Source organism: Amia ocellicauda, chromosome 13 (assembly GCF_036373705.1).
Source record: "Amia ocellicauda isolate fAmiCal2 chromosome 13, fAmiCal2.hap1, whole genome shotgun sequence".
NCBI classification, from domain to species: Eukaryota; Metazoa; Chordata; class Actinopteri; order Amiiformes; family Amiidae; genus Amia; species Amia ocellicauda.
In genome coordinates this window covers 22465529-22480793 of record NC_089862.1, presented here as the reverse complement: position 1 = coordinate 22480793, position 15265 = coordinate 22465529, and the positions used below count along the sequence as shown (strand labels likewise).

The following is a 15265-nucleotide window of genomic DNA, read 5'->3' as shown; positions in this document are numbered from 1 at the left end:
AGATGTAGGTGGAGGTCCTGGGCTAGTGTGGTTACACGTAGTCTGTGCTTCTGAGGCCAGTTGTACATACTGCCAAATTCACTAAAACAGCTTTGGTGGTGGTTTATGGTTGAGAAATGAACATTAAATTCTCCCTCAAAACTGGAGACATCGGTGGCATTAAATCGATGATCTACTACCACTGCCTGCTTGTGGATGGGTCTGAAGTTATAGTTTGAGCAGGACAGCTTTGTGCTTTTTTGAATGATGATAAGTTGGGAATCTAATATGAGAACAGTTAAATCCCCTTTTAATGTTCAGCAGTACATTGTGACAGTACATCTTTCAACATTGCTTTCTACCCTGAACAGTGCATCATTTGCTGCACACATCTAAATAATCTTTACAGTTGATCCATTCCTGCATTTTGTAAAAACATGGCTCACTGATATCATGTATCCAGATAACTGCTTTATTAATCTGTTCAGTAAAAGATTATTATAATCCCTGACAGCTTCACTTTGCTCTGTGTCTGGACTATAGCCTCCCACAAAGAAGTGAGTGCTACCGCAGTATGGAAACTGGCCAGTCCAGCCCTGCCTGGTCAGCACTTGGCATGGGAGACCTCCCGCCATACCTCCCATCACACAGGCAGACCAGCAGGTATTGGTCCTCTGTATCCTTATTCATCTAGCCCATTTACCAATGCACTGGTACAGTTAATTAAGTGCATCTGCAATGATTGATCTGAAATCAATTTTTATCGCGGGGGGGGGGGGGGATAGGTTATCAGTCAAGCTAAATTATGATCTGCCTTTAAAGCTAATGAGAGCTCGTTTTCATTGCATCTGCACATTCAGTGAATGTATACATGTAAATGGAGGAGGGGTGAAAGAAACTGAGGCTTAGGACACTGAAAAAGACTGCTAAAAAGGACCTTAATTACATAGCAGCACATGGACACCTCTGTTTGGTCCATATAAATAATATAGTCAGTATTTAAACAGCTGATACACACATACACCTGCCAGCAACAACACTACAAGAACTACAGCTGCACCTTAAAAACAAAGTATGAGGAACTGTGCAAAAATGATTAGCAAACTGCTGCATGGGCAGTGTTGCAGCAGCTTGATAAAGGCCGGTATTAATGAATGAATGAATGAATGAATGTGCAAACGCCAATTGCAGATCACGGATGCACACGACCCAGAACTATGCCTTTATAGTTGAACACAGTAAAATGCACCGATGCAAACCAACCCTTCACGCACAGAAACACGTACAGCCAGCTCTTTTCCGAGGTTGCAGGTGGCATTGCAGCGGCAGACACCTACCCTTCCCACTCCCCGCGCCGCCTTCTCGGGAGTACGCTGAGAAACGCACGTATTCCGACCGCGCCACTCCCCCTACCATAACAATGGAGTCTTCCGCCGAGGGCATTATAGAGTTTGGTACCAAATAAAGTGAGCCTTTTCGAGCACTGAAAAGGGGAAACGCTCTTGTCTCTCTTATACGTTCACCACACTAAAGCCAAGTCACTATTTATCCGACTTTATCCCCCTCTTTCCGGGAGTGCTGGCTGGAAGGTGTGTAAATGTGACAACGTGCACGGCATCGCGCACGGATATACGCGGAGGGTGACACGCTCTACGGCTGCCGGGCAAAGTGGGCGTGCCAATCTCCTCTTTTTTGTGGTCCTTAGCCAATCGCGTTCAACCGGGATGCCAGAATGCCGGTGCATTAGCAAATCAGCGTCCGAGAAGGGGGCTGTGGGCGGGACTTCATCGGACAGCAGCTGGACTTGCTTGCGAGTCAAATACAGTCCGGTATAGATGGAGTAGAATAGAGCGACCGTCCTTGAATCGGTTTCAAATCGGGTTTGTGGTATGAGTTAGCCAACAACTGGCTTTTTTTTTTTTAAACGTTTCTTTAAAAAAAAAAATACTTTCAATTTCGAAATGACCTTTTTGTTTTGCAACTCAAGTAGCTTCTGAATGAATAAGATACCGTATTTGTTCCGTTTGATTTGTTTCCTGCCTGTAATTTGGTTTTAACGGTGCATCAGATATTACACAAGGCGAGCTCGTTATGTGGTCGTGTGATTGAATTGAAAATACAGATCTTGATCGTTGCGCGTCTCTGTTCAAGTGCGGTCCGATGAGATATTCATAAAGTTGCATATTTCCGATCTGTTTGCACACTGGAAAGATCTGATCTGCAGGGAGGTCGTAGGCGGTAGAAAATGTGCAACAAAACCCGTCAGCTCCTCGTTGGCAGAGGGTTTCTGTGTGTCAGCGGAGAAACCCCTTTGAAAGTGGAAGAAATCGCCACATGGGACTGGAAATCGGGGAAGATCAGAGCCGTCTCTCATCGGGATGTGTCGGACCAAAACCTGAAGGTAAGTGTTGTTTCATTATTATGCACCTGCCATGTCTGAGTAAGCACTGACATAAAACTTCTGTACAATGCTGTAAAACAAGAGCATGTCCTATAAGGTGCGATCTGAGATGGTTTGCCAGTTGGTATTGTGTCAGGGCCTTACGCTGCTAGTTGGTGGTACTTAGTTTACATTCACTTCCACATTGAAACATGCATAGTGGTTTCCATGGCCCAGTTGTTAAATATTAACAAAAACGTGGAATGCATTTTGCACCAATTTATTTAGGAGCTATCGCATCAATCTCGACCGCCTGCTCTTCCTGTGAGAGTTAAATCCTTTGATCACCAATCTGCTGTTTTTATTGAAGTGTTTCATATTGAACCTTTCAAATGTTAGATAACTTGTAGCTATTTTGCATTCAGCATTGGTAGAGTAACGCATAGGGTTTAACATTTTAGTTCACATTGAAGTAGAGTTCACACAAAAGCACCTGTCACTGATTCCAGATTGCATAGGAAATAGTGCACCGCCATGGTAATGATGCAGAGCAAAACAGGTGAGGGACTGGTGTGCCTTTTTGTCTGCAGGTTTTTGTGGAGTTTGATGAAGAGAAGATGGAGCGCCGGAGGTGGATCAAAGTGTACGAGCCCCTGATGAAGGTCTTTCTGGTTGAGCACACCCTGGGTCTGGCTCACAGGCAGTGTCCTCAGGGGGCTGCCAGTCTTCAATGGCCAGCTGTGGTAGGTCCATGGTGGCTGCTTGCTTCTGCACATCTGGTGTGCTCAACAGGGCTGAGCAGTTCTTTGTCCTCAGTGGTCCAATGGTCCAGTGAAAACCTTCCTTGTTGAGTTGAGCAAATGGGTGGTTCCCATTCAAGATTTTGGATATCAGGCAATTCAGAGTGTGTGCTTTCATATTGATTTGAGTTTGCTTTCTTTTGTTGTGAATTAATTGAGAAATAATTCAGATTTGTGACAGAGGGAATGTGTTTTGAAATGGGTGATTTGTGGCCAGATGCTGTTGTCTGTGTTTATGTTAATGACTGTTTATCTCCATGTGTCTTTTGTAACAACACTGATGCCTCCTGTAAATCTGCCAGTGCTACACATGCTTTCTTAAATGATTTTTTTATGGGGGAATATCTACATGAGCAAGGCATTAAAAATGTGCAGAAATAACCGTGTGTGAATGTATGTGCATTTTATTTTTTTGCAAAGTGAATATGTATGTATATAGATCTATTCTTTTCAGGTTTTTAAGCCTCTAGTGGATGTGGTAGGACTGGTTCTTATCCCTGTGGAATATCTCTTAATGAAGGAAAGGAGCTTCATCCCTGCAGAAGCTGTGCAGCCACTTGAGGTAAAGGGTTAAATACTGTTCGCACCCAAAGTACATTTGTGTTTGAATTCTCTGAAAATGCCAAAGGAGATCGTCACAGTTCTTCGTGAAGTTCAGAAAAGGGATAGCACAGAGACCATGACACACAGAGCAAAACCACTGGCACAATTGTTTAACAGTCAATACTTTTTAAAACCAATCAGGAAAGCATGATGAACCAAGTAGTCTCTGCTTCCTAACTTTGAGTTTTCTTGTCTTTTAATTAAAATTAAAAAAAGAGCAGGAGAAAAATCTGATTATTGAACAGATTTCTAACGAGGATGGTGTGTTCCAGGGAGTATAAAGTGCAGGAAATGCAACTGATATGCATATATTTTGAAATGCATGAACATACAGCAGTTTGATTTGTTTATTTTTATTTAACAGAGATTAAGTTGCTTAGGGTTTTCTCTAAGAGACTTCCAAGAACTTCAGAAGGAGGTTAAAGCCTGGATAAGAAAGAATACAGCTGTGCAGCTTTTGGTGCGAGGTATGAAAATGCTGTCTTAACAGAGGTGCTGGTGTATCATCACATTTTAAGGCATGGTTGTCAATATATAGTTATGGTAAATGTATACAAATCTTAGCACTCTTATTTATCCCTTTTTAGTTTTCCAATAACCAATCCATCTCTGCATTTATAGGCAACCAAAACCTGATTGGCTGTAAGGTGAGGCTGTACTGCGTGGACTCGGCCTGCTCGTGGTGTATTGCTACAGTTGTGAATCAGGATCAAGAGGTTCAGACCCTGCAGGTTGAACATGAGCAGGTACAGCTGAAACAGAAGGAGCAGCCAAATGCTTCAGATTCACCTGTCCATTGGAAGAACATGGGCAATACATTTAAAGTAATGAAACTACAAAGAATCGGTTGTACAGCTCTGTCTTGTTAAAGCATTGTTCTGCTTTTTTACTTTTAGATTGGATGTTTGCAGTGTGTAGACCCAGCTTTATTGGAAATGGAGCTGTTGCATATTGACTTGGAGAATGCTGGTAAAATGCTTTATCTAAAAATAAAAATGAACAAACTTGATCAATTACGGTCATAAGACAAGCTAGCTCTTTGATTTTTTTTTCAGGAGTCTTGAGAGTGTGGTCAGTTTTCATTGTGTGCATAAATATTGAAATCATTACATAAAAACATTCTGAAGATTGTTTTTATTTCTAAAACCCTTTCTGGAAAATGAACAAAACCGGAGGCTGTTTTTTATGTGATGAATGGACAGTAGAAAACTATACAGTGTAGTAAATAAGATGGTTTTAAACTTAAATAGTTTATCTGCCTATAAAGTTACTTTTTAAAGTCATACAATTGTTTCATTCCTTAGTCCAGTTGTTTTTTTCATAATTGAAAATGTTTAGGTTAAATCCGAGTCATTGTTTGTTGAGGGGACAGGATATTATGGAAATAATGATCAGTTGTTTTGTTTTCAGGAACCACACATGTGAAAAGAAAACCTAATGAGGAGATCGAAGACCTTGAAACCAAAAGGAAAAAAATAAGCTGCGGTTCCTCTGTTGAAAGTGAAATGCCAGGTTCTCATACAGCAGAGTCAGCACTTAAAAATCCAAACCTCGAGCAGACAGCTGTGATGCCCCTTGAAGCTGGAAGCTCCATCCCAGGCTGTGCTCAGATTGAGGAGCGCTCAATGGGAGACCCTGCTGCCAAACTGGGCGTGGCAGATAAGGACCATGCTGGGGAGAAGCCTGTGGATCATTCCAGAGCTGGAGAGAGCAGCACTGTCCCCGAGAAAACTGAAGGAGGTCACTGCAGCTTTAAGGTACCATACCTGGAAGGGAATCATTGGGGCCACAGAGAAAATGCACAAAACTCTAGCTGTTAAACCAACAAAAAGGGTTAAGTGAGATGCCATCAGTACTAAATTGAAAACTGTTATATATTGATTTTGAAGAAGTACTGCTGTAGGTAGTATAAAATAATTCTTCAAGCAACTGTTTATTCTGGTGCTTATTTTCCTCAGTGGTTAACTGTTTGTGTTCTTGCTGTAGGCCATGCCTTCCATTCCCCCCCTGTCCTCCGAGGTGTTGCTGGGCAGCGCTGCCTCCTCCCATGTGAGTCAACAACCGGGGCAGAGCAGCACACCCCTGCTGCCACGCTCCCCCCCCAGCATCCAGGCCCAGACACCGGCAGGGTAAGACAGGGGTCCAGCAGGATACCGCTGCTAGTATAATAACCTGGTTACCCTTCGGGAGCAACAACAAAATATACTCTCAGGAAGCTGTATTGTATATGACCGTGATCTACACTGATGAAAGGACAGTAGGAGACGATACTGTCATATGAAAGAGGAACTACCACTAATGTTAATCAGTCATAGGGTAACCTGCAGCAAATTTTCATAGATTACACGTCCATGAATAGTGCTAATCTGCGTCTGTGAAACCAGCGCTTAAAGTACTTTCCTCAAGATATAACTGCAAATGTATTGGGGATTTCTGCCCATGACCCTCTGATAGTGAGTCTAGAGTGTTTATATCTCCTGCATGTTGCCCTAATCTGCCCATTCACCGAATGTGTCATTTCCCATTGCAGTAATTATGCCATGAACAGCCCCATGTCTGTGGGTGAGCCCAACTCAATTCAGAGCAGAATGGCACAGAATAACCCTCCGAATCCATTTGAAGCAGCATTCAGCTTGTTCTTCACACCGACATCCACCGCTCAGCAGCTGTCCGGCTCTGCCTCCCCCCCGAAGACCAACACGCCACCAGCCCCGCCATACCAGCAGCTCAAAAGCCTGCTCACAGGGGATTGGCACAGACAGGCCACATCCCCTGATCTCTTCAAGGGCTCCTCTGCCACAGTGATGCCCACCTGCCTCTCTGAACAAAAGCCATGCAGACAGAGTGTGGTGAAGGAGGCTGTGAAGACTACAGACGGGAAGCTGGGTCAGACCGTCCTCGGGAAGGAAGACCAGAAGCCAGACTCGAATGAAGAGGAGGATCTGAAGGCTTTGCATGCAAGTGGCAGTCCTGTTAATAGCAATGGTAGGCTCCCCTGCAGTGAACATTCCTTTGTGTTCTTCTGCGGCCTTTTGATTTTGTTTTAATTAATTGCTACTGTGGGTCTACAACATGGACTGAAACATACATACGAAGGCAAACTGAAGCATTCTGGGATATATTTTTCTTCCCTAACAGCATTGCCGTCCAATTCTATTCTGAACGACCCTTCCACGATGCAGCGGCTGCAGCAGACAGGGGAGACCTTCCTGCAGGATGGCTCATGTAACAGCATCGCACCCCACCTGCACAAGTGCCGCGAGTGCCGGCTGGCCAGCTACCGCCGCAGGACCGACCAGTCGGACACGGCCGTCTTCTGCAGGTTCTTTCTCTTCAGAAGGTGAGTGCTTCCCGAACAACGTGTCCTGGTCTCCTCGCTGATGGACAGCAGCAGCATTTTGGATAGCTTAGTATTTGGACACACTACTGCAAAACTGTGTGAATGAATTGGATGACAGATTGAATATTTATATCCCTGATGGAGAATTTATTTAAAACTCACCTTATTGAGGTCCGGGATATTTACAGTAATCACTTTCCCGTTTGTGTGCAGGCTTCAGTTTACCAAACACGGCCTTCTGCGTGAGGGAGGTTTCTTGGCTCCCAGCAAGTACACGGCCGAGGCTCTCAGCCTCTGGATGCCCGTGGGGAGCCGAGTGAAGGGCCTGGACCTGGACACGGCCAAGTATGTCCTGGCCAACATCGGAGACCAGTTCTGTCAGCTGGTCATGCAGGAAAAGGAGGTCATCTCTACAGTGGAGCCGAACAGTAAGTGTGCGGGGAAAGCCTATCCATATGCATTTGATGATGCTCGTTTGAATGGATTTTCTGAAGTATTAATATCTGTAATGCTACCCAAAACTGTTTTGTTTATTAGTTATGTTTTCTCATTACTGTCTCATACGAGTTACGATCATAACATTAAGCTGCACAATTGGTGTCTGAGTCTCCTCTGACAGGGGTTTGTATTTTGTCCAGGGGCCGTTGTCTGGAAGCGCGCGGTCCGTGGAGTGCGGGACATGTGCGATGCCTGCGACACCACGCTCTTCAACATCCACTGGGTCTGTCCCAAGTGTGGCTTTGGTGTATGTCTCGACTGCTTCAGGAACAAGAACCACATCGGTGAGGCCGCACTCGCTGTAACTTGCACAGAGCAGCGTACGCATGTGGCAGTGTGAGGTGACTGGATTGTATTGCTGTGAAATCTGTAGCGCTGCAGAACATTTGTGCTTTAATGAAGTGTATAAACAATGTGCTAATTGCTTCTCACAGAGACCAGAGGAGCGGTTTTCTCCTGGATGAAGTGTGTGAAGGGACAGCCCCATGAACCCGAAAACTTGATGCCAACTCAGATAATTCCTGGAACAGGTAAAATACACCGATTCCGATTCAAAATCTGGCTTTTGTGCAATTTTAAAGCTGTAGTGTGTAATCCAGGAAACATTTTAAGATAAGATTTGTGTTCTGATGTTTCTGGAATTTGATTTTGGTCTTTTTAAATTGTATATTTGCTTTTTTTTGGCCAAAAATAGTTCTGGTTAATGTAGAATGTTTTTGAAAAGGTAAAACACAGCAATTGTATTAAACTCATCTCGTAGGCTTTCTTTACTGTTTGATAACTATTTTTCTTTTAAAACCTGTGATGCTCCATTGTAGTGCTGAAAGGGGCAGCTTTGTTAAACTGAACTATTGTTTTTCCACAGCACTGTATGATGTTTGTGACATAGTTCATTCTGTTAGAGGAAAATGGGGAATTAAAGCCAACTGTCCGTGTTCCACCAGACACTACAGAGCAACGTCAAAGCCACTTGTGAAAGAGGAAAGAGAACCTCAGGTATTGAAAGTTTTGTATAAATGAGATATGTAAAGCCCAAACCCATACTGTCAGTTTCATGTATTACACACTCAGGCTTTTACATAATATTGTGTTCAAATGCATATCTGCCTCAAGAACATGTGCATTTCACATATTAATTTGTCATTGCAAACTCAGTCTAAGATCATGGAAACATCAATGGGATATGAAAATCTGATGTATTTGTATTGAAACCCTTTCAGCTGGGTTGCTTTTGACCTCCAGTTTGATACTCTAGTAATTCTAGAACTAACATAAATAGTTTATTGTCTGTTATTCAACTGATAAGGAGCCAGCCTAGTTCTCATATGAATAACATTTACATAATTTATATCAGTGACTGTTTGCCTGGAGAGGAGGCAACCATTAAGTCTTGGTCTCCCAGAGATTTATCTCCTTTGGGAGTTTGTTTTTTCTCTCTTCCATGCCTAATGCTTCACATCTGCTGTACTTAACGAATGCTGAACAAAAATACAAACGCAACATGTAAAGTGTTGATTCCATGTTTCATTGGCTGAAATTAAAGATCCCAGACATTTCCCATACGCACAAAAAGCTTATTTCTCTCAAATGTTGTGCACAAATTTGTTTACATCCCCATTAGTGAGCATTTATGCTTTGCCAGGATAATCCATCCAACTGACCGGTGTGGCATATCAAGCTGATTAAACTGCATGATCATTACACAGGTGCACCTTGTGCTGGGGACAATAAAAGGCTCCGCACCGCAGCAGCTCCACCCAGTATATTTCTGGTTTTATTAATCTCATTTAATTATTTTCTCTTCTAGAATTGTGCCCCTTCTGAAAATCCCTCACTGTTGTCTTCACTTCCAAACAAGTTCAGGGAAGCAGTTCCTTCCACTTCAGCCAGTACTGCAGTAACAGCCTCTGAGCCAGTGAGCAAGCTCCACACAGCCAGCCACCAAAATGCATTCAGCTGGATCTCTGAAATGGGAACCCACAGTGTCAATAAGGAGAACAAGGGTACGGGTCAAACCTCAGTCTGTACAAAACCTGTCTTGTAGAATGTAGAGCTGTTTAGAAGCACAAACGATACACTGTTAACACTGGTTTGCGTTCTGTTTCTGTTCTAGGGAAGGTCCTCACAGCTGCAGTGGCTGAGGCCAAAAGGCACAGCTCCCTGTCCTCTCTCAGCCCCTTCAGCTCTCTGTTCACCAAGCCTGCCTCCACCCTGCAGACGTTCAATGGCTCAGTATTAACCGCAGTGACCAACAAGAACCCAGGCAGCCTCCGCAGCCTGCTCAATGCAGAGCAGGTACCCACACTGGACAGCATGGATGTTTGTTCTGCTTTGTGACACCAGTAGAATCAGTGGAGCAGTTACACCTGTTGTGCAAAGAAAGGCTCTCCCTTAAAAACAACTTAATGTTTTTTACACAGTTTTATAAAATTAGCTGCCTACAGTGAGAGGTTACATTAAAATATAAAATACTTGAAAGTTCAGGCTCGGAGAGAGACGAGAACTAGACCATTCAAAGTCTGTTAATATATTTGATTTATTCCAGAGTGACAGTGGAAGTAAAGGAACCCCCAAACTCCTCGATGACCTCTTTGCATCAATTGTCCAAAGCAAAGCACCGAGTGTGTCCTCACCCAGAAGAACAGATGTCAGAGAGCCGATAATGAAACCTCTGGGCATGCTGTTCACCATTGTGGCCAGTACAGATGTGCCTCACTGCTGGCTGTGTGATGGGCGTCTGCTCTGCCTGCAGGACCCCACACACAAGAACAACTGGAACTTCTTCAGAGAGTGCTGGAAGCAGGGCCAGGTGGGCTGCTGATTTGGGCTGTTTGTATTTCTCTTGGTTTTGTGCATCTTGGTGGAGTTGTTTTTGCCGCTGTTACTATTCTGGTCTTAATCTGCATCGCCTCTCCCCTTGATTCAGCCTGTGATGGTATCAGGAATGCACAAGGTCCTGAATGAAGCGCTGTGGAGGCCAGAGACGTTCAGCAAGGAGTTTGGAGATCAGGAGGTGGAGTTGGTGAATTGCCGCACCAGCACTGTCCTCCCCGCCACGGTGGGAGACTTCTGGAATGGCTTCGAGGACATCGCACGTAAGTACGATCTTTGGAAATGGAATAAACTTGGTAGTATTCATATTTAATGTCTTGTATTTAATTTAATTTAATGCACTGGCTTCCACAAAGTCTTTTAAAGCCTTTTTATACAGTCACAGAGAAATTATTGAGGTGAGGTGTGAGCATGTTACGAAGCTGACTGTTTGCTCTCACAGGGCGAATGAAGACTCCAGAGGGGGAGCCCATGGTGCTGAAGCTGAAAGACTGGCCCCCAGGGGAGGATTTCAGAGACATGTTGCCCTCTCGGTGAGCAGCCCTCGACTGCCCCACTGCTCTGTGGCTCTTTCATATGGCGCTATATACTCGTCACTGAGGGGAGATAAGGGCACAACTGTAATTACAAACAAACTGGTTCCACAGCAGATATGCTTGACACCTACTTGACAATTCATTCTACATAAGGAAAAAATATAATGGATGAGTTTATCTTTTCCCATTCAGTAAACATACCCAATTGCTTTGCAGACATCTGTAATATTGTCTCATGACACAGTTTAGTTTGTTTTTATATTGGTAGGTACCAGAAAACTGTTACATCTCTCTGGAAACTAGACAATCTAAAGTAAAGGTCTGCCATGAGATATAGGGAAAGACTGGACTGCTTTGCTTCACTTGATAAGCTTGGATAAGCGGCTCTGCAAGATTCATATCCTGAGGAGACATGTTTTTGACTTTCAATAAACTGAAGACCTTCTCTCTGATGAGAAATCAGACATGTAGGTTTTTAGAACGGCAGGGTGTCCCCAAGATGAGAACTCTAGATTTATGTAGAACATCATTTTGATTTCCTTTCTAATGTAGTAAACTTGACTCACAAATTATGAAAGCTCGGATTTAGAGAATGGATTCATTACCCGTTTTAAAGTTGAAAGTCAAGAGTCTGACTTTAACTTGATGTCGACCCCGTTGTCCTTCAGCTTTGATGACCTCATGAAGAACATCCCTCTGCCAGAGTACACTAGACGAGATGGGCGGCTGAACTTGGCATCCAGGCTTCCAGAATTCTTTGTTCGGCCTGATTTGGGTCCAAAGATGTACAATGCTTATGGTGAGCTTTGAAAGTTTTGAATAAGCTAATCCAATATCCATATGATGTAAGAATTCTTAATGATTAAATGTATTCACTATTTACAAATCATTACAATTCAAATAGCACTCTACTGTTTACTTTGTTCACCGGCTGCTTCAGACAGTGATTTTGAAGCCTAATCTGTGCCTCATTCCTCAGGTCTGATAACCGATGAAGACCGGAAATACGGCACAACTAATCTTCATCTGGATGTGTCAGACGCGGCCAACGTCATGGTCTATGTGGGGATCCCTGAGGGAGAAAAGGAGCATGAAGCAGGTGAGCGGTACTGAGGGAGGAAATGAGCCGTGCAGAGACGCGGCGCGCCTGGGGGCAGCGTTCGAGGCTTCAACACGCCCGGCCGTCTGCCCAGTTGATTTGGAATTCTAGTAAGGAAAAAATTTAAACCTCATCGTTTAAAGCAAGCGATTCTGAAAAGCACCAGATTGCCAGAGAACCTTTTAATGGTCGCTCTTTGACACTGGTGGCGTTAACTCATCGATCACTGGCCTCAAGTCATTTATTTAAAGAGCATTTTCAATGGTTTCCCCCGGCCAGCCGTGCTGCAGACCATAGAGGATGGGGACGTGGACGAGCTGAGTGTCAAACGCTTCATTGAAGGGGGAGAGAAGCCTGGAGCGCTGTGGCACATTTACGCAGCCAAAGACACGGACAAGATCCGACAGCTGCTTTTGAAGGTAAATATTCGACATTTAAGTATTATTACTGTACTTTAAATCCTGTGGCTTGGTAGTACCTTACTTCCTCACACACACTTTTTGCGAATAAAATGTAATGTTTGTTCTTTTAATCATAAGATAATTGATAGGTAGTATAGCTGCTTATTGCAGAAGTCACACCTATGGAAAAAGGGCGTCCTAAAGGTTTCAATGTGTGATGATCTCAGGAGGAAGGAAATATAATAGTGTGACCTATTGCACTAGCACTTAATCACTTGTCACTGCACTGCCAGCTCGTGAGTCAGCCCTTCCCAGCTCACTGCTCCAGTAGAGCAGTCTCTGTGTGGGGGACCTATTCCCATGTCGTGCAAAGAAGTGCTTGAGGATCCTTGATCAATGCAGCACGGCTAGCAGTCAGTTGAACAGGGATCCAGCATGGCTGCTGTGCTGTGTGATGTGGCCAGAGCTCCTCAGTACTGTGGGTGTGTTGTCAGGTGGCGGAGGAAAAGGGTGAGGAGAACCCAGTGGATCATGACCCGATTCATGACCAGAGTTGGTACCTGGACCGGCCGCTGCGCCGCCGCCTGCTGCAGGAGTATGGAGTGCAGGGCTGGCCCATCCTGCAGTTCCTGGGAGATGTGGTCTTCATTCCCGCAGGAGCACCACACCAGGTGATCTCTCTCTCTCTCTCCTTAAAGATGCATTACAAGTGTACACTGTTTGTTCTCGAGTGTGCAAATGTGAGGATGCACCGGTTTGGTTTTTAAGGGTTTAGCTGAAGGAGTTTTCTTAACAATGTTCCTGAATGTTTTCTTCTCTCTCAGGTGCACAACCTCTACAGCTGTATCAAAGTGGCAGAAGACTTTGTTTCTCCAGAGCATGTGAAACATTGCTTCCGCCTCACTCAGGAATTCAGATACCTCTCAAACACTCACACCAACCACGAAGACAAACTGCAGGTATCTCACTGAGGCCACACCTTGGGTTCATTTACATATGTATTATGTTCATATGTACTACTGTTGTAGTTCATGTACTACTTATTTCTATTTTATTTATCTTCTTGGGTAACTTGAGTTGATGTTGAAAACTACAACAATAGAAATTAATAGAAATGTCTGGAATAAAATGTTTGAAAAAATTAAATGGTTAAAAACAACATTGATAAATCAGAATATGATTATTAAGTAGATTTTTCTCCACTAAAGTTTTGTGGTGCTTTCAATAGATAAAGATGCTGGGCTGAATTGATGACTTGAAGCTCTCCATGTACTGTAACTCTGTATGCTAATTGCAGTGAAAGCAACTGAACTAATTGGCTAAAAAATAAGTATTTTATGAAAACATCGAACCCTGCTTGTTTTGCCAAGGCATTAAAAACATGGTGTATAAAGCATAATTCACTGAAGAATATAGAGTATATAGAGATCAGATGAGGGAGGTTGGCTTCTGGTTGAAAAGTGTTTTATATAGTTACTGTGAATTGCAGACTGTCAGATTTTATATTTGCTTTGCTTTTTTTGTCTTTTCACAGGTAAAGAATGTGATCTACCATGCAGTGAAGGATTCGGTGGCGATACTGCAAGCCCACGATGTCATTAAGCCCTAATGAAACTGCACTATGGAATGTATTGCACTGAACTTCAGGCAGCTATGAGAGATATTGTTCAATCTCAAAATGAACTCTTTTTTTTCTGTCAGGATAATCATTTGTTTGTGTGCTGATGGTCAGTTCTCTGTAAAGATCAGCACAGCGTACGTTTCAGGAGTGAATTCCAAGATTTGTATTCTGCCTTTAAGTGCAACCACAATGTGCAGCACTATTAAGAATTTGACATATAAAGATGTGCAGGAGGGTATCCTACTGTGTATACTCTTACTGATATCTCTGTAAATCCATATTGAAGCATTGAAGTAAATTTGCTGACGTAGTTGAAACTGCATAACGATTCAAAGCTGAACTCGTCCCTGAAAGTTTTGTTAACTCAAGCCAGTTAGTTTCAAAACCGTTATTTAAAATGTAGAATACATTTTTGTTTAATAAATTTTTTTTAAAAAATCAGTGCACAGCCAAAACATTGTAAAGGATTACAGATTAAGATCAGAATGCGTTTGGATGAAAACATGTTCTTGTGCGCATTTTATTAGTTTCCCCAAAAATTGATACATGGAAGCACATTTTAGCCTAAGCTGATTAATAAAGATACTTCTGCTCTGTGCAGTGGAGGTCTGTCAGCAAATTACATTTTCGATGGTGTAAAATAGATACCAAGAGGAAATCCTGAAATGTATGCATTGTAAGAATATGCGCAGATTGCATCTTGTTTAAATGTTTTGTGTACTACCACTGAGGCGATAACCACCTGAAGCATGCCAGGGAAACTACTCGTAAGAGCTGTGATTTGTAAATATGTTTTTGGTTAAACTTGTTAAAATAAAATATTTATGTTGACATGATTTTTTTTAGTTTTGAACATCTTATCAGTTCAGTAAGAGAAGTGATTACTTGTCGTAAGTCGAAATTTTATTTTGTAAATTTGAAATAAAATTGGGAAGGAATTTGAAACGCTGAATGGTTTATCTTTTGGTTATTGCCGTTAGTAATGGAATGGTTTGGACAATGACATACATTTTCTTGTATTTTATTTAATGTAGGGTTAGTGTAATTTACAACATTGTAAATGTCCTTACTTTCTGAATCCTGTTTCTGTCATTGTGTAAGTAAGACTTGCAGGTTTTATTCAACAGTTTCTGTTGCATAAAGTATTTAAGTATTTAATAACTTCAGTATTAATTC

The 15265-nt window shown here is 42.8% G+C and overlaps 1 protein-coding gene across 1 annotated transcript; it reads left to right on the top strand.

Annotated features, from left to right (window-relative positions):
• The first annotated feature begins 1795 nt into the window (after positions 1 to 1795).
• On the top strand, positions 1796 to 15041 carry LOC136766601 (lysine-specific demethylase 3A). The gene is made up of 25 exons (XM_066720177.1): positions 1796 to 2380; positions 2950 to 3102; positions 3614 to 3721; positions 4127 to 4229; positions 4384 to 4508; positions 4659 to 4731; positions 5173 to 5519; positions 5749 to 5891; positions 6293 to 6747; positions 6901 to 7102; positions 7316 to 7530; positions 7741 to 7884; positions 8035 to 8130; positions 8466 to 8596; positions 9408 to 9603; positions 9714 to 9895; positions 10146 to 10409; positions 10527 to 10695; positions 10875 to 10965; positions 11637 to 11767; positions 11948 to 12067; positions 12347 to 12486; positions 12963 to 13139; positions 13293 to 13427; positions 14003 to 15041. The coding sequence occupies exons 1-25, from the start codon at positions 2225 to 2227 to the stop codon at positions 14075 to 14077; spliced, it is 4131 nt and encodes a 1376-aa protein (XP_066576274.1). The 5' UTR covers positions 1796 to 2224; the 3' UTR covers positions 14078 to 15041.
• The last annotated feature ends 224 nt before the right edge of the window (positions 15042 to 15265 follow it).

Coding starts and splice junctions, on each gene's coding strand:
- LOC136766601 (XM_066720177.1), top strand. CDS start 2,225: ATGTGCAACAAAACCCGTCAGCTCCTCGTTGGCAGAGGGTTTCTGTGT. Junction 7,885..8,034: donor CAGGAACAAGAACCACATCG/GTGAGGCCGCAC, acceptor TGCTTCTCACAG/AGACCAGAGGAGCGGTTTTC. Junction 8,597..9,407: donor AAGAGGAAAGAGAACCTCAG/GTATTGAAAGTT, acceptor TTTCTCTTCTAG/AATTGTGCCCCTTCTGAAAA.